This window comes from Megascapheus bottae, chromosome 7 (assembly GCF_031878675.1).
Source record: "Megascapheus bottae isolate mThoBot1 chromosome 7, mThoBot2.hap1, whole genome shotgun sequence".
NCBI classification, from domain to species: domain Eukaryota; kingdom Metazoa; phylum Chordata; class Mammalia; order Rodentia; family Geomyidae; genus Megascapheus; species Megascapheus bottae.
The window spans coordinates 46,550,168-46,567,829 of record NC_143515.1 but is presented as its reverse complement, the minus strand read 5'-3'; the positions used below and the strand labels follow the sequence as shown (position 1 = coordinate 46,567,829).

The following is a 17,662-nucleotide window of genomic DNA, read 5'->3' as shown; positions in this document are numbered from 1 at the left end:
CTCCTGTGTCTCTCACAGCATCAAAACATACTTAGGTTGAAGGTCTGGAGCTCCTAGATTCACATTGTAAATTAGTATTGTCCTCTACAGTGGTAAATGGGGAAAAGTTGTTTTGACAACTCAGTTTCATGAATGCAGATCTACAAATTGCTGGAGAGGGCGAGGAGTGGCAGATGGAGCCTCGAGGTCTGCAGCTGACCTTCTTAGGAGTGAAAGACAAGCTTTTCTGATGGCTGCTCTCTCGAGCTGGAATTCTTGGCACAAGTGCACAAGTGCTTTCTTTCCTGCCAGATCTACCCTTCCCTGCACACCACTTGTCTCCAGACTCCAGCTCTGTCCCTAGTCAGAGCTCTGTCTTCCTCCTACAGGAGGTCCTGAGTTTTAGTTTATGTTTTTAATGGTGTACATCCTGCATTTATAAGTAATCTGAGGAAAAGTACATGTCTGATTTAAAAAAAAAAAAACAGAAATGCAATTTTCCTGCTAGAAAATCCTCTGCCATTGTGGGTGGCACAAGAGTTATTTGAGAGTTAAAGGAACTGAAAAAAGAAATTTTTCTTGTTTTCTTTTTGGTGGTAAGGGTGTTTGAATTCAAGACCTCACACTTGCTAGGGCAAGCAGTCTTCTGTTGAGCCAAGCTTTTAGCTTTAGCTTTGTGTACACACATACACACACATACACACAACATTTTTGTTTACCCTTTGTCACTCTATTTCTGTGCCTACCTTCCTAACCCACCCAGTTTTTTATTGGTTGAGAAGAAGTCTAACAAAGTTTTGGCTTGGGCTGGCCTTACCATGCAATTCTTCTGATCTCTGCCGTCTAACTGCAGGTGTGTTGGGAGCCAGAGTGGAATCAAACTGTACCTTGATTTGCATCAGACAATGGCTTTATTGTCTTATTGTTTTCTGACCTTATTCTGTTTAAATGACCTGAGATTTACCATATGAATGTAACACCTGGAAGTTCCCTGGTTTCAAGGAGGGAGAGGAGCCTGGAGTTGACAATAAACGAGGCGGCAGTTTTTACCTGGGCTGCAGACCTCCCAGACCGATGTGTTTGTCTCTCTTCTATTTTTTCCAGTCCCTGCCCCCTATTTCAGGAACCCCAATTTGCTGCCGGTAGGCACAGGTGTGACATACTATGCTCAGCTCTAATTCTTTTCTTTTGTGCCAGTTCTGGAGCTTGAACTTTTTGCTCAAGGTTAGCACTCTACCACTTGATCCTTAGCTCTACTTCTAGGTTTTTGGTGGCTAACTAGAAACAAGAGTGTCATGGACTTTCCTGCCCAGGCTGGCTTTGAAACCACAATCTTCAGATCTCAGTCTTCTGAGAAGCTAGGATTTCAGGTGTGAGCCACTGGTTCTGAGATACATTATTTTCTTCTGAATTTTTTATATGTACATGATATCATGTGTCATTATAAGTTTTACCTCATCCCTTCTAACTCTTCTGACTGTATCTTTTAAAATTTTGTTCAATTGCTTTAGTCAGTATGTTCAAGGTAATATTAAATGAGAATAGCTATACTTTCTTTTCTGACCATACTGAGAGTGTCAGTAAGTAAAAATTGGATTTTTGAGTTTACACACATGCACACACACACACACACACACACACAAGCATCATGGTCAGGTAAGCAGTGGTGTGGTCTGATCTTAAAGAAAGGAGAATAGCACACACCTGTGTGGAGAATCATCCTGTGTATGATTATCTTTAAAATAATCCCACTTTCTCAGTGATAAGGACTGCCAGGAAGCTGGAAGGGCTGATGGTGAAGACTGAAATGTCCATTCATTCCTATATTATTGTGTTGATGTATTTTAAATAATAAATGAGCGTTATATTTTTGCCAAGTATTTTCAGCCTTTGAAAAATAGTAATATTAAATTATACAGTAATTAAGTAACACACTGAGTCATGTTGTTACTCAACTTCTTAATTTATTTTGAACTACCCTTGCATTTGGTCATAATGCATTATTTTAAATGTTCGTGTCCATTTTCTTATTTGCATTTATGTGGGCTATTATGTTTAACACATCCAGACACAATGAGCCAGATAATCTTTACAGGGGTTCAGGAAGGCCATGCTTTCTGCCCTAACTGGCTCCTGGTCCTTAATTGCCTAATTTGGGCTCCGTGTTATAGGTGAATGACAGGCAAGTTCCACCACACTGAGAATACCATGCAGTCCTGTGGTAGTAGTATTGACTTTGTCTTATAGAGGCAATCTGGTACACTATAAATATTTGATTAATTTGCACAAAGCGTAACTTTAGTGGCAATATTGGGGTAAGCAGAGAGGCTCAAACATGCACAAGGAAGCCACACTCATCACTTTAGTATAGGCCCCTGTGTACATTATGAATCATGCTCTAATTTGGTTGTCGTGTTTGGTAGGCTTCATGAAAGTCACACTAGATTCATGCTGTTAAAACTCTGAATTGGAGTGGATGGATAGATGGATGGAGGGATAGAACTGATAGATTGAATAGAGTAGTAAAGTTTAAATTTATGGGTGTTGACAGATGTTGGGGAGAAGACTTGGAAAGAAAATGGAAAAAGGGTAAAAAATAAATCATATCTCATTCATTTGCTTCTAATAATTAACTTAATTCATTCACTATTCTTCAAACACTCTTATAATGAATATTGGCCTTCTTAATATTCTCATGCCCCTGTATTAAAAGTCGCTGAAATATTAGATTTGCCTTCCAAATCTGCTTACTGAACTTGAGAGAAAATATTTCCCTACAGTTTATTTGGGCACATTTTATTGGCCCTTAAAATGTTATAACAAACAAAAGTTCTATAAGCAACTTCTTCATCTAGCCAAGGTGGAGTAATATTTACCAACTGTCTTTAAAAAAATAAAGAATTGCACAAAGTACATGTAACGACAGGATTTTCAAGACATTGGCTATCAGGAAAATAGACACAGTGATCCCTGTGAAACAGGAAATAAAGGAGATAAGTCCTACAATCCTCTCAACTTCCTGTCTGGAGAGTGTCCATATCATAGTGCAGAAAAGGGAGATCTTTAGGCCTAGAAGATTCTTTGTGTTGAAGAAACAGACTTAAGAACCTGGGGAAACCAAGGCAGCTAGAGTTCATAGTGTAAAGAGAAAGAGAAAAATTCAGGATGGCTGCAGAGTATCTCCCTTGAATTTTAGCAGCACTTGCATGAAAATCTGGGGAAAGAGACCTTGGCCAGGTCCACAGGTATCAGTGTGCAGTGCTCACAGGACCATAAATGATGCTTGCTCCTATAAGCCTGAGGAAGGGTAGCAAAGGGGTGGCATCAAAGGAGAGATTATGAAAGGGAAGAATATAAGAGATGGTGGCACACACTCATAATTCCAGCACTTGGGAGGGAAAGGCAAGACTAGCTTGGGCTATTGAGGTGAACTTAAAACTAAGTAAATGAATGAACAAATTGGAGGTGGTGCTCATATTTTTTATTGTGGAAGTGCTTTCATGGCTGTGCATACAGTAAGTAAAAATTTGCCAAAGTGTACATTCTACACATAGTGAAAGATGTTTTCCATTAGTTATACCTCAGTAGAGCTATTAAAAGTATAGTAATTAAATGGTAATGGCACAGACTATTGTGAATGCTTTTTTTTATTTTGCTTTTGAATGGCCTATAAATAGTTCTCAAAGATGGACATTCACTTATTCATTGATTGTCAAAGTATTTGATCCACATGAAAACAGCTACAATTAAAAAAAAATAAGCAGCTAATGCTGTCAGAAAGAATGATATTGCCCCATTTGTAAGGAAATTTAAAGACTTAGAAAAAATCATATTAAGTGAAGTAAGCCAGACTCAAAGGAACATAGGCTCAATGGTTTCCCTCATTTGTCATAATCAGTAGAAACCTTGGGCTCTCCTAGCAGAGATTTACAATAGAACAAAACCTGGTTGCATAAGGCCATATAATATGATGCTAAATGTAAGGACCTCCAGGATATAGAAACAAAAGCCATATAATGAGTGATTGTTGTCCTTAATATACTATGTTATCTCTCATCTCTTTTGCTGTCCCTTGGTTATCTCATATTACAATATTTCACTTTGTTATCTGATATATTTTATATATGCTTAATTGATTATTTGAAATAGGAGAGGGAAGGGGGCAGAACAAGAGTGGGGGGGAGGGAAATGGGGACCATGACATAAGAAAGGGTATCAATATTTGTGAAGTAATGTACCTTCTATCTGGTGAATATAATGTAACCCTTTTATTAATAACAATAAAAAATATATGAAAAAAAACACTGAATTGGACCAGGAGTTTGGCCTACTGGTAGAGTGCTTGCGTAGCATGCACGAAGACCCGGGTTCAATTCCTTGGTACCATATACGTAGAAAAAAAGCCAGAAGTGGTGCTGTAGCTCAAGTGATAGAACTCTAGCCTTGAGAAAGCCCAAGGACAGTGCTCAGGCCCTGAGTTCAAGCCCTAGGACTGGCAAAAAAAAAACAAAACACTGAATCACTTTCCATCCACACTGGATTATTTTCCCTTTTTGTCTTTTGCAGGGGGCATAAAGATAAAATCTTTGTGGTGAAGTGTAACCCACACCATGTGGACAAACTGGTCACAGTTGGCATAAAGCACATCAAGTTCTGGCAACAAGCAGGTACTGTCACAGGGCCTCTGTAACCTCTGGATTGAGAGCACAGCCCTTCACAAAGGGCACCTGGCCCTTTGTGAGGCCCCTATGCCAACAAGCTAGAATAGAACAAAATCAAATGCCCCTTCCGTGTTATCCTGGACTGTTCAATATCTAAGCTATGAGACTGCCTGATGCTATGCACACTTACCAGTTTCTAGAAAACTTTGGAAAATATTCTTCTGAGAAAATGATTATTTTTATCTTGAGTTGTCTGGTGCTGAAAGCAATAATTATGTTGGACTGCTGAGCAGGAAATACTTTGGTTGGGTGAATAAAGTTTTCAATATTTTGAGGGTTCTTTTATTAATCCATCATTGCATTTAGTGTATGAATTCAACCCTGCTGCCCCTAAGCACAGAACATAGTTAAATATTTGTGGATCACGTGATACTGGTGGCAACGCCTAAGTAGGCCTGGGAAAACATAGAAGTGTAACTTACTCTTCTCACTAATAAGTCAGACCTGTTATAGTGAACACTTCTGAATTCTTACATCAACTCAATTCAATCTTTCTTTTTTTTTTTTCTTTTTGTGCTCGTACTGAACTCAGAGCTTAGGCATTGATCCTTAGATTTTTTGTTCAAGCTCTACCACTTGAACTATAGCTCCATTTCTGGCATTTTGGTAGTTATTGGAGATTAAAAAAATTCTTTGACTTTTCTGCTCCAGCTGACTTCAAACCACACTCCTCAGATCCAGGCTCCTGAACAGCTAGGATTGCAGGAGTGAGCCACTGTTGCATGGCTCCTTTTCTGCATCTTTATGTACTCATGATGCTGATACATTGATTTTTCATTGAAGATTGTCATACTATCTGCTCATAGGAAGTGTCCACTTTTTTTTTTTTTGTCCATCTTGGGGCTTGAACTCTGGGCCTGGGCGCTGTCCCTGAGCTCCTCAGCTCAAGGCTGCCACCCTACCACTTCCAGTTTTCTAGTGATTAATTGGAGATAAGAGTTCCATGGACTTTAGTGTCTGGCTTTGAACCTTGATCCTCAGATCTCAGCCTCCTGAGTAGCTAGGATTACAGGTGTGAGCCACTGAGCCCAGCAAAGTGTCTGCTTTTTAAAAGATATTGAGTGTTCTTGGTCTTCTCCAGGTGGAGGCTTCACCTCTAGGAGGGGAGTTTTTGGAAGTTCTGGGAAACTGGAAACAATGATGTGTGTTTCTTATGGGCGAGTAGAAGACCTTGTGTTCTCAGGAGCAGCCACTGGTGACATTTTTATCTGGAAAGACATTCTGCTCCTGAAGACGGTGAAAGCTCATGACGGGCCTGTATTTGCTATGTATGCGCTGGATAAGGTGTGGTGTGCTACTTGAAAAGTTGTTCCTTTCCTCAGTTTTCTGGGATTTTAGGATGCCCTAGGAGGGTCATTAAGCAGATGCCTGAACCTAAAACTAGTTCAGTTTGAGTTAGGAAGTAGTTGTCATGAAGCTCTAGTCAAATGAAGATAAGGAGGACAGCACATAAATAGATGTATGATTTAGTTTTCATTAATAATCATTTCCTTATTTACAATTTCTCTGGGGGTCGGGGAGACTCTTGAGAACTATCGGGATAAGCCTATAATCTAGTCACTTGGGAAATGGAGATGGGAAGATCACATCATAAGGCTAACCCTAACCAAGTGCAAGTGAGACTTTATCTCTAATAACAAGCTGTGCATGGTGAATCATGCCCATAATCCCTAGCTACTCCATAGCATAGATAGGAAGATCATAGTTCCAGGCTAGTCCAGGACGAAGAGCATCAGACCCTATTTGAAAATTAACTAAAATAAAACAAAAACCTGGGGGCATGCCTCAAGTAGTAGAGCACTTGCTTAGAAAGTTCAAAGACCAGAGTTTAAAACCCTAGTTCTGAATTTAAGAAATGGTGCGAGGAAATCTAAAATATAGTTCAGCAATGACTTCTGCTTTTGGGCACATACCAAGTGGATCAGTTATTGTCTCACACATTATTTAGTTATGATGAAAGTGATTTTCCATAATCAGTTTGCTCTTGTGTAGATAGATTCAGCTTTACTAAAAGTGATAGAATGAAGCCTTCTCATAAACATAATACTGGATACAACATAGTAGGAGGTAAACAGTCATAGTTCTATGTTGTTTAAGAAATTACACGAAAGAAGCCTATATTTTTCAATACTGATGCAATATTTTTATTAACATAACTGTAACGTGGGGGGGGGTTAGTCCTGGGGCTTGAATGCAGGGCCTATGCACAATTTCTTAGCATTTTTGCTCATTAGTGCTCTACCACTTGAGACACATCACTCAGAACCAGCCAGCTGTGGGCCAAGTCCCTGACCAGTGATCTGAGTGACTATGACTAGACTTATAGTAAAAAAAATTAATTAAGTGCTTAATTTTGATGGATGCTTCTAGAAAATATTACCATATGAAGATTGTCAACACCAGGTTTTTAAGTCTTAGGCAGAATATAGACATAAGGGTCGGGAGTTTAGCCTAGTGGTAGAGTGCTTGCCCAGGATGCACTAGGCTGGGTTTGATTCCTCAGTACCACATACATAGAAAAAGCTGCAAGAGGTACTGTGGCACAAGTGGTGGCTCTAGCCTTGAGAAAGCCCAAGGACAGTGCTTAGTCCCTGAGTTCAAGCCTCAGGACTGTCCCCCCCCCCCCCACATAAGGCTGCCTTCCCCGGGGAAGTCGTGTTGGGCGGGTGACTGGTTGGTGGTTTGATGTGTCTGTAATGCTTCCTTGTGTGTCTTCTTAGGGTTTTGTCACAGGTGGAAAGGATGGAATCGTGGAGCTCTGGGACGACATGTTTGAAAGATGCTTAAAGACTTATGCCATTAAAAGAGCAGCCTTGTCAACAAGCTCAAAAGGTGCCACCCCTGACTGTCCAATAGGAAGCTTTCTGCTTTATATATACTAAGCTATCAGCTCTTTTCCTTTGCCCTTACCAAGGGCACTTCTTAGTGCTTTAGAGCTAAAAGAATGAATCCTACACTAACCACCAGTCTTTTCGTTGTGGTACTAAATACAACATTTCCCCCCTCAGGTTTGCTTTTGGAAGATAACCCTTCAATTCGTGCCATCACTCTGGGCCATGGACATATCCTGGTGGGGACCAAAAACGGAGAAATTCTGGAGATTGATAAAAGTGGCCCAATGACGCTGCTTGTGCAGGTATCTTCTGTGCAGGTGCTGTGAGCCATAGTTCTTCTTAGGACTGTGGCTGGACTGTGCAAGGTCTGCCGCTGCTGTGTGGTGTGTGTCACAAACTGGAGACAAAACTGGTTTGCCATCTGTTCCTGTGGGTTGAGACTCTGAGCAGGGGCTTGCTCAGCTGTGGTTCAAATTCATCCTTGTGATGGGAGAACTGAGGCTTTCCTTCTTACTGGCTCCTGACCAGAGACTGCCCTCAGCCAGTATAGGCTACTCAAAATTCCTTGACATATAGTATTTCTCATCACCAACAAGGAAGAAAAACTGACCCTATAGTCACAGTCACCATAATCATATCTTCTTCACACACGTCGCTGTGAACTTTCTGTAACTTGTGCCACCTTTTGTTGATTGGGAACAAGGTAATGCCACAAGTGAAGGGAAGTGGTTGCTCCAGGCTCTGAAAACCCAGAGGTCATGAAGGTCACCCCTAGGACCCTGCCATTGTTCTCCATCCTCAAGACACTAAAAAATATCCTTCTCACAATTTCCACAACTGTATTCAGTAGCAACAGCTTTCCTAATTAAGACTCTTGTCACCTATATTAGGTCCAAGTATGCATGGGTCTCTTGAGATGATACCTTTTCCTTCTCTGTGTGTCTCTGCCTGTCTTTCCATCTGTCTGTCCCCTCTCCCCTGGCACAGTAGGAGATAGGTTATCTGCTTCCCCACACACTGAGATACAGCCTCCTTACTCCACCCTTCCCTCAAGAATCGTAGGTGCCAGGTAGGAGGGAGCGGGGGGGGGGGGGCGGGGGGAAGGAAGAATCACAGTTAGGTAAAACTATATTAAGAAATAAAGCAATAAGATCTCTCTCGATGCAGGAAGGGGCAGGATATAGATGTGGGTATGGGTTTCTGTCTGCTTTGGTCTTGCATGGCCCTTACTTACAGGTCAGGAGGCAGGTTAGAGCTTGTGTTCAAAAGCCGGGGTGGCTTACATGAGAAAATATGTACCTGTTGTCTCTCTGAGTTTGGTGTACTTCCCTTAACATGATTTGTTCTAGGTCCTCCATTTCTTTGCAAATGACATATTATTCTTTCTAATGGCTGTGTAAAATTTTATTGTGTATACATACCACATTCTTGAACCCCTTCACCTATTGTAAATAATGAGGCAATGAACATGGATGTGCAAGTGTCTTTACATATCCTGGCTCTTGATGTTAAGGTAGATACCCAGAAGTGGTACAGCTGGGTTGTAGGGAAGATCTAAATTTAGTTTTTTGAGGAAACTCCAGACTTCTGTCCAGAGTGGTTGTACAAGTTTACATTCCCACCAATAGTGCAACAGAGTTCATTTCTCCCTACATTTCTTGCTGTTCAAATTCACCTTTTGATTCTTTACCATTTTATCCTCTGTTTCTGTTGCTTTAATAGTAAAACTAATCTTCACCATCATTTATTTAGTATTTTGTGTTGAGGTGATGTACATTTCTCTTCACCTTCACAATAAATTTTCTGTTAAAAATGTTTCGGAAGCTGATAGCTTGTGGACGCACACCTGTCATCTTAGATATTTGGGAGGCTTAGCCCAGGCAGAAAAGTCTCCATCTCAGTGCAAGCTTGGTGTAGTGGTGGACACATGTCATCCTAGCTATGAAAGGAAATGAAAAAATAGGAGGATCTTGGTCCAAGTGTGCACATAGCCAGGGTAATAAAGGGCAAGAGGCCTGGCTGAATGGTAGAACATCTGCCTAGCAAAATCAAAGCCCTAAGTTCAAAACCCCAGTACTTCCACACCCTCACAAAAGTAAAAGTATTTTGTAAGTAAGGGACTAATGCCTAGAAAATTGCTCAGTCATTGCTAAAAACTGAGGAGGTAGGATTCAAGCCACCATGTGCCAGACACGGGCCCTTCCTCTCATATTCCAGGCCATTCTCTACTAGTCTGGTCATTGTGGATACAGCAGAAAGCTTGAGGTGGCCAGTGGAGCTAATGGAACCTTTAGCCCATATGTTAGGTACCACAATGTTCTCACTTTACCTGGCTCTGTGAGCCATCTGTCTTCTCCTCAGCACCTCTTGTTCCTCTTCTGTGCTACCTCTCTGGTGCCATTTGCTTCTAGGTAGATGCCATAGTTTCAGTCAGTGGAGCCCCCCACCCTGTGTCCCAGACTGTGCATGAGGAAAAAGGGCTTTTTGCTCCATTAGGATGCACAATGCTATTCTAGAGATAGACAGTGAGGCACAGAACCAATGTGGGTAAGACCACTGTCCTGATGTAGGGCGGTGTCAGACCTCTAATTCCATGCTGAATGCATTCTGGTATACTTGTACTGGACTGTTCACAGTTCAAGAGAAGGAAAGCTAGTTTGGGGAATGGGATGAGAGGCATGCAGTGGATTATGGATATCCCCATGTATGTACTTGCATATAATCAGCTCTGGTCATTACACTGTTGGCAATCAACATTATGGGTAATGACTAGCAAGGTAAGATCCTTGGCCCAATTCCTTGGGCCATCCAAGGTACTTCTGGCCAACCACCCTCATTTTCTGCTGCTTTGCCATGCAGGAATTCAAATAATACAATTGTGAAATCAGTTCAACCGAGTGACTTGAAAGATTATCAGGGCCTCATACTCTGATAACTCTTTCCTTTAAGTAAAGGACACAGCACTCAGACAAAGGAAACTCTCAGCAGAGCCAGGCCAGGAGGTAGGTGGAGTGCACACCTGAGCTAGTCTCTGTGACAAGGGCTGGGGGTGCAGTAGAAGGCTTCCCAAGAGCACTGGGGTCATACAATGTGAGGTGTCCCCAAATGCAGTCATTAAAAGCCATCCTTCAGTCCCATGTTTTCTCAGCTGACTGTCAAGTATGTTAGGAACACTGCATTTTGTATCAAATTACTGTTTTTCTCAAATAGCTTCCCAATTAAATTGGAGCCATTCGATTCCTCTATGGAAATCCACCTGTTTCCCAAAGTATTCCAGTTCCAAACACCTTCCAGGGACCTGCTTGTTCAGTCTTCCTGTTTGCTTGCTCCCTAAGCAAAGGCTTCTTGTAATGAGCCACTAAAATCAGGAATTGGTAAACAATCTGGTCTATTTGATTGCTCTGTAGCACTATTGCTTTACTGAGTGCTAGATTAGAGAAATCCAATTTATTTTCTTCCTGTTAAGGGATCATTTTTAAAAGTACTTTTTTTGAATTGTTCTAGTCCCTTGTGTGTGTGTGTGTGTGTGTGTGTGTGTGTGTGTGTGTGTGTGTGTGTGTATACTGGATCTTGAACTCAGTACCTGAGCACTGTCACTTAGCTTTTTCACTCAGGGCTAACACTTCACCATCCACATCTTCACTTTTAAAGTTTCACAGACTTTCCTGAACAGGCTGGCTTCAAACAGTAATTCTCAGATCTAAACTTTCTGAGTTGCTAGAATTACAGCCGCTGTCACCCACCTGGTCCATTATCTTAAGTAGTTTTCTGATACTTATTGTAGGCATAAGGACAGACTGATTTGTGAACAGATGTTGAGCCTAAGCTAACACTCAAAATAGTCTGAAACTTGGATTTATCCCTGATCAGCTAAATGCTGTGCATTAAAGGTCTGAAACAAGAAGCAAGAACATTGCTATCCAGTTCCATAACAAAGATAGGTGGTGATATGCAGCACAGAGCTAAGGAAGAGCCAGCCAGAAAGCTTGGCCTGGTTTACACTGCCCTGTCTCCCTCCTCTCCCACAGGGACACATGGAAGGAGAAGTGTGGGGTCTGGCAGCTCACCCTCTCCTGCCCATCTGTGCAACCGTGAGTGATGATAAGACCCTGAGGATCTGGGAACTATCCTCCCAGCACCGTATGCTGGCAGTACGGAAGCTCAAAAAAGGTACACCACATCACCCTCCACACCTGTGAAGGTATTTACAAGCCATCACATGTATTAGGTTCATTTACTCATTCAACTGAGAGTATTCGTGAAGCTCCCCCCCCAAAATATGCTTGGTCGTGGAAACTCAGAGCTCCATGTGCAGTTAAAACCAACCGGATGTAGAGTTTTCTTAGAAGGCTGGCCTTATCCAGTAGTTTTCTGGCTCTGTTGTGCACCCAGACTGTTCACTTCGTTTTCCTTGTACTGCACAGACATTTGCCACCTGGGGGCAATATGTCCCTCTTCTTCTCATTGCCACGGATGAAACTTCGCAGCTTTATCACAAAACCCCCAATACTTATTACTGAAAAAACAAGGGCCAATTCTGCTAGAAAATGCTTAATATCAAAAAATGAATAATTATATATTGAGTATCTATGTGCACTTAGGAGGGACACCTGGAGGTGCAAACTCAGCAATCACGTGCTGAGTACCTTCTCTGTCTGTGTCAGGCACTGGGAATCTCAGGATGGACAAATCTCACATCTTGTGTCAAAGCTGGACATGGCTCGAACATAGTCCCAACAACAGGTGGCCAATTCAAATTGGGTAATTTGAGAAGAATCTAAAAATGGAACCCTTTGTACAGTGGTGGGTAGGGTGTAAAGAAAGGAATGGGACTCCATGACCAGCCTGGGCCTGAAGGAATAAGAGGAGGGAGCCATTAATAGGACTTTTGAAACAGAGAGCTGGAGGAGATGACCATTAGGTAACAGACTCGGCCAGCACACAGACCCCAACGCCAATCTGCCCTCTTCCATCCTTCTTCTCCTGTCATGCTCCCAGTTAGAACCAGAAACTAGGGGCAAAGGAGCCCCCAATACAGCTCTAGGCCAGCTGCAGGCAGAGAGCTGGTGGGAGAGTGGAGAGGGGGAAGAGAGGGTGCAAGAATGTAAGCTGAGGCTATCCCATACAGACCATGGAGGTCCAGATGCCATGTAAGCTCCTAGAATACCTGTTGCCTACCAGGGGCTACATCAGAGCTAAGGCAGAATGGTTTACTTGAGTTCTTAAGATGAGATAAGATTGGCAGGTGGCCCTATAGAAGAATCTAGAATAAGAACAAGTGGCAGCAACAGCAACAACCATGGGCCAGTGTCTGGGCTGTACTCCACAAGCAGTCTGTCTTGAAACCCAATGGGGACAGCCATTGTTATATTACTTGAGGATCAGGAATTGAGGCACAGGGTTGTTCTGAAGTCACACAGCTAGTAAGTAGTAGGACTGTCTAATTCAAACCCAGGCAAGGTGGTCCCAGGGACCATATCTTGTCACCACTGCTTGTCCCTATGTGGCCTCTGTGCCCTACAAAATGGAGGAGCCCATATTGCACTCTAGGCCTGAGTCTTCAACAATGCTTGGAACACTAAGACTGACTCCTTTGATCCACCTATTGAGCCTGTTCCTCATCATGGAAGACTTCAGGGTCAGGCAATGGACTTTATCACCTAGGTTAAGAATTCATTCTAAAAGAACAACTATTGACATATCTTAGAAAAGATGACAGTTCCGCTCAGTTTACCCCAGTTATCCTGGTACAATTAGTAACAGAGGCCCAATCTGTGTAGGAAATCATGGTTCTAATCCTGATGATTTTCTGCCTTCACCACAACTGTGGCTGACACACAGAAGGCAAATGAGAGAGAGGATGATGGAATGGAGATAACCATTAGATAAAGTTATTGAGCATAGCATATGGTATGCCAGGAACAGTGGCAGGGCTCTGTGGGAGCTCAGCTTCAGATGGCTTGGCACCAGGCAGCCTGGCTGTTCCATCCTTGGGCTGTGTTAGTGAAAATCTTTACAGAAGTATTGATTCGTGGATTGTGGTGATGGTTATACAACTCTATGATCATATTAGGGGAATTGCATGACACATTAATTATATGTCAACAAAGCTGTTCGGGGGAAAATGCTAACAGAGGTGACTATATTCTGAAGTAGGTTCCCTATTAAACATATACCACAAAGTCCATGCCCCCTCATTCAGGAACATCTCCCCATGGTCCTGTAAGACGACTGTCTTAGCATCAGTCAGGCTCATAGAAAAATGTCATATTCCATTCTTCCTGTGATCAGTGATGTCCAGAATCTTCTACCTCTGCTTCATGATCCATGAAGCAGAAACCAGAGTGACTGAAATTTGAGCAAGGAAGCTTTATAAATCAAGCAAGTGTATATGTCTGAAGGGAGGAGATGTTTTAAATTAGGGAATTTTGGCTCTCACATGTGGAGTGATAAAGATCTAGCCACATGTTCCTTCGTGACACCCCTGTGCCATTCCTCCATGCTTCCATTCCGTATGGGAGACAGTAGGTATGTGTGCTGAGTGTTCACTGTGGATTCTTTGGCAGGTGGGAGGTGCTGCGCCTTCTCCCCGGATGGGAAAGCCTTAGCAGTTGGCTTGAACGATGGGAGTTTCCTGGTGGTGAATGCTGAGACTGTGGAAGACATGGTCTCCTTCCATCACAGAAAAGAAATGATTTCAGACATTAAATTCTCTAAAGGTGAGAATGGCAGCAGATACTTTGAAAAGTTTCATTCTTGGAACAAAAATAAATAAATAAAACTAGACTATGTTAACTTGTCTATTTCACCTTTCCCCCCGCTACTTTAAAATACCAAGGTCCTGAAAGGCAATTCCCATACTGAATGCTTTGATGTTGACTGCACATCTATCATTGTAGATACGGGAAAATACCTTGCTGTTGCATCCCATGACAACTTTGTGGACATTTACAATGTGCTTACAAGCAAGAGGGTTGGCATCTGTAAAGGAGCATCTAGCTACATCACACATATTGACTGGGACTCTCGAGGTAAGGCATGTTGTGGTCTGCAAGGTGTAACTTCTGTGTGGGTTTATTTTAATCAAAGTCTGCTCATATGTTGTTCCTAGAGAGAATGGCCCTTGAGTTTCAAAGGAAATAAAGATGGAGGGAGGCACACAGCAATGTTAATAGCTGCAATTTCTGTTATCATGTTGAGTACTTCCCCTCTGTGTGTGTGTGTGTGTGTGTGTGTGTGTGTGTGTGTCTGTGTCTGTGTCTGTGTCTGTGTCTGTGTCTGTGTCTGTCCTACAGCTTGAACTCAGTGTACCTACATGCTGTCCCTAAGTTTTCCACTCAGGGTTAGCACTCTACCACTTGAGCTACACCTCCACTTCCAGCTTTTTTTTTTTTTTTGTGGGTCATATGCTTGAACTCGGCCTGGGTGGTGTCCCTGAGCTCTTCAGCTCAAGGCAACCACTCTACCCTTGAGCCAAGCACCACTTCCCATTTTCTAGAGGTTAATTGGAGATAAGAGTCTCAGGTCCTTTTGTGCATGGGCTGGTTTTGAACCTTGATCATCAGACCTCAGCCTCCTGAGTAGTTAGGATTACAGGCATGAGCCACCATGCCTGGCTACTTCCAGTTTCAGTTTTTGGTGGTTAATTGGAGCTAAGAGCCTCATGGACTTTTCAGCTCCAGCTGGCTTTGAGCCATGTTCCTCAGATCCTCCTGAGTAGCCAGGATTGCAGGCATGAACCACTGGCACCTAGCTTCATCTGTTAAAAATTACCATTACTGTTTCCAAGCCATTGAGTTTTCAGAGCGTTGAAGATGTGTGGTGCCTTCTATCACCATGCAAATTTCACCTTGGTTCTAGTCTCCTCTTCCTTCCTGCTTCCCAAAACTTGCCCTTTTGGAGAAAAGCCCTGGATGTCTCTAGCAGCTTTCATCTGTCAGTGGAAACAGAAAGCCATGTTTAGATTGCTGACCTAAATTTATTTTTCTAAGCTTGCAGCTTGGCCTTGCTCTATTCCCACAAATACCATGAAGACTTGTTGACTTATTTAATACAGCTATCTTCTACCATTTTTCAAGTCATAAGCCAGAAAATGTGGAGAATCTACAAGTGAGGCATGATTCTACGCTTGAGAATTTCTAATTTAGTGAGTGAGGCATCCGTCTATTGAAATACTATAGGAGCACAGAACTGGAAACTGGGTGGGGCCTGGGAGTGAGAAGTGGTAAGTCATGGAAGAGGTGGAGCCAGGACCAAGACAGCCTTAGCATGGAGCAGAAGTGCCATAGGCTGGGTCACTTTTAGATCCTATCCCAGACACTTAGCTGATGGTTAGAGATTGGTGCAGACATTAGGACTGGGTAGACATCATTTTTGTGGAGATATTAAAGTACCAGGCACAGTGTATGCTGTGAGAAGAGAAGTCATAGGGCAAACCCTGCGGCCTTCATCATAAGTGTGGCTTTGGAGATAAGCAGAAACTCCCCAGTTATGGAAATCCAAGAAGAAAATTCCAGATAAAGAGGAACATGATATACTGAACTATGAAGTTGGGAAGACCCACAGAATGATTAAGGAACGAGTAATACTGAGTGGCCAGCGAGGTGGAGAATGGAAAGAATGTGGAACGGCAGACAACAGGGATAGGTTGAAGAGTGATTCGTACATCATGAACTTTATTCTGGAGGCACTGGGTGACTCAAGCTATTCTGAATTGAGTATTCAGTATCCCCGTCCTCTTGGGGAGAGCAAGTGAAGAAGGAGCTGGAAAGCAACTAATACAAATAGTGAACAAGGATATGAGGGTCTTAGCCAGGAAGAGCTTACTGCAAAGACACCAGAACACTTGCTTCATTTCACATATTTCTCAAAGTAGCCATAGGCTGAGGTGGGTGTGATGGGGCACACCTGAAATCTCTGTCACTTGGAGGCAGAGACAGGAGGCTTTTGAGTTGAGGTCAATCAAGGCAAAGTTAATGAGATTTAGTCTCAAAAACAACATGAAAGGGGATGGGCTTGGGCATAGCTCAAGTGATAGAGCACATACGTAGCAAGCACAAGGCCTTGGGTTCAATCCTCAGTAGAAGGAAGAGGAGGAGGAGAAGAAGGAGGAGGAGGAGGCGGGAGGAAAGAAAGAAGAGAGAAAAGAGGGGGGAAGGAAGGAAGGATTGAAATCCCTTTGTACAACTACTTAATAATAATAGAAAATAAAGAAGAGAGATGAGGTTAAAAAAAGGGGGGGTGAGGGGAAGGGAGGGATGAGGAGAGAAGAGAAAAGGGGTAGTCATAGACTGGGCCTGGTAATCCTCTGCCCAGCAGGTTTGTGGTTGTGGCTGGACCTGCTGCCACACTGGAATTTGGACTTCAGCTTTACGGCCTGTGCCACAGCACCACTTCTGGTTTTCTGGTGGATAACTGGAGATAAGTCTCACGGACTTTAGTGCTATACTGGCTTTGAACTGTGATCCACAGATCTCAGCCTCCTGAGTAGCTAGGATTATAGGCGTGAGCCACCAGCACCCAACTCCTACAGAGATTTTATAGTGTGTTAGAAGGGGAGGGAAACATTGAATCCACTCTTAGAGGCCCAAATCCCAACAAGGGCAGAGGAAGATCAGATGAGTCCCTTGCTTTCATGCCAGGGCTGTGCTGGCCACACAGTGTCCAGGGCACAGGCTGGCACTTACGATCAGGGAGGAAACAGGTCACCTGAGAGTCATCTAGGAACTGGAGATGCCAAGTACATACCTGAAGAGGAGTTTGCTTCCCAGTCCTCTTCTTTAATATTCTCTGCGTTGTCATTTGTGGCGGAAGGGGGTTTGTGGGGGGGGGGAGGCAATAATATTTCTCTATTTTCTTTCTGGATAGGGCAGTGCAAACAACATCCCTCTTCCTCCCCTGGTAACTAACATTCTACTTTCTTTTTGAGTTGACCACTCTAAGTACCTCACTTAAGTGGAATCACAAAGGATTCCCTTTGTTACCAATTTATGTACCACAGTATCTTCAAGTTCTTCCATTCTGTAGCATATATCAGAATTTATTTCCTTTTTAGTGCTGAAGAATATTTCATTGTATGCATATCTCACATTTTGCTTGTATAGCTTTCTGTTTATGGAAATCTAGGTT

General features: G+C 42.7%; 1 protein-coding gene across 1 annotated transcript in view; it reads left to right on the top strand.

Annotated features, from left to right (window-relative positions):
* Nucleotides 1-17,662, top strand: part of Eml6 (EMAP like 6) — a 223,555-nt gene that overhangs the window by 141,810 nt on the left and 64,083 nt on the right. The window contains exons 17-23 of the mRNA XM_090336920.1: nucleotides 4,546-4,646; nucleotides 5,782-5,984; nucleotides 7,421-7,532; nucleotides 7,709-7,836; nucleotides 11,563-11,704; nucleotides 14,101-14,253; nucleotides 14,434-14,565. Coding sequence (XP_090193046.1) covers nucleotides 4,546-4,646; nucleotides 5,782-5,984; nucleotides 7,421-7,532; nucleotides 7,709-7,836; nucleotides 11,563-11,704; nucleotides 14,101-14,253; nucleotides 14,434-14,565 — 971 coding nt within the window. The remainder of the gene's footprint in view (nucleotides 1-4,545; nucleotides 4,647-5,781; nucleotides 5,985-7,420; nucleotides 7,533-7,708; nucleotides 7,837-11,562; nucleotides 11,705-14,100; nucleotides 14,254-14,433; nucleotides 14,566-17,662) is intronic.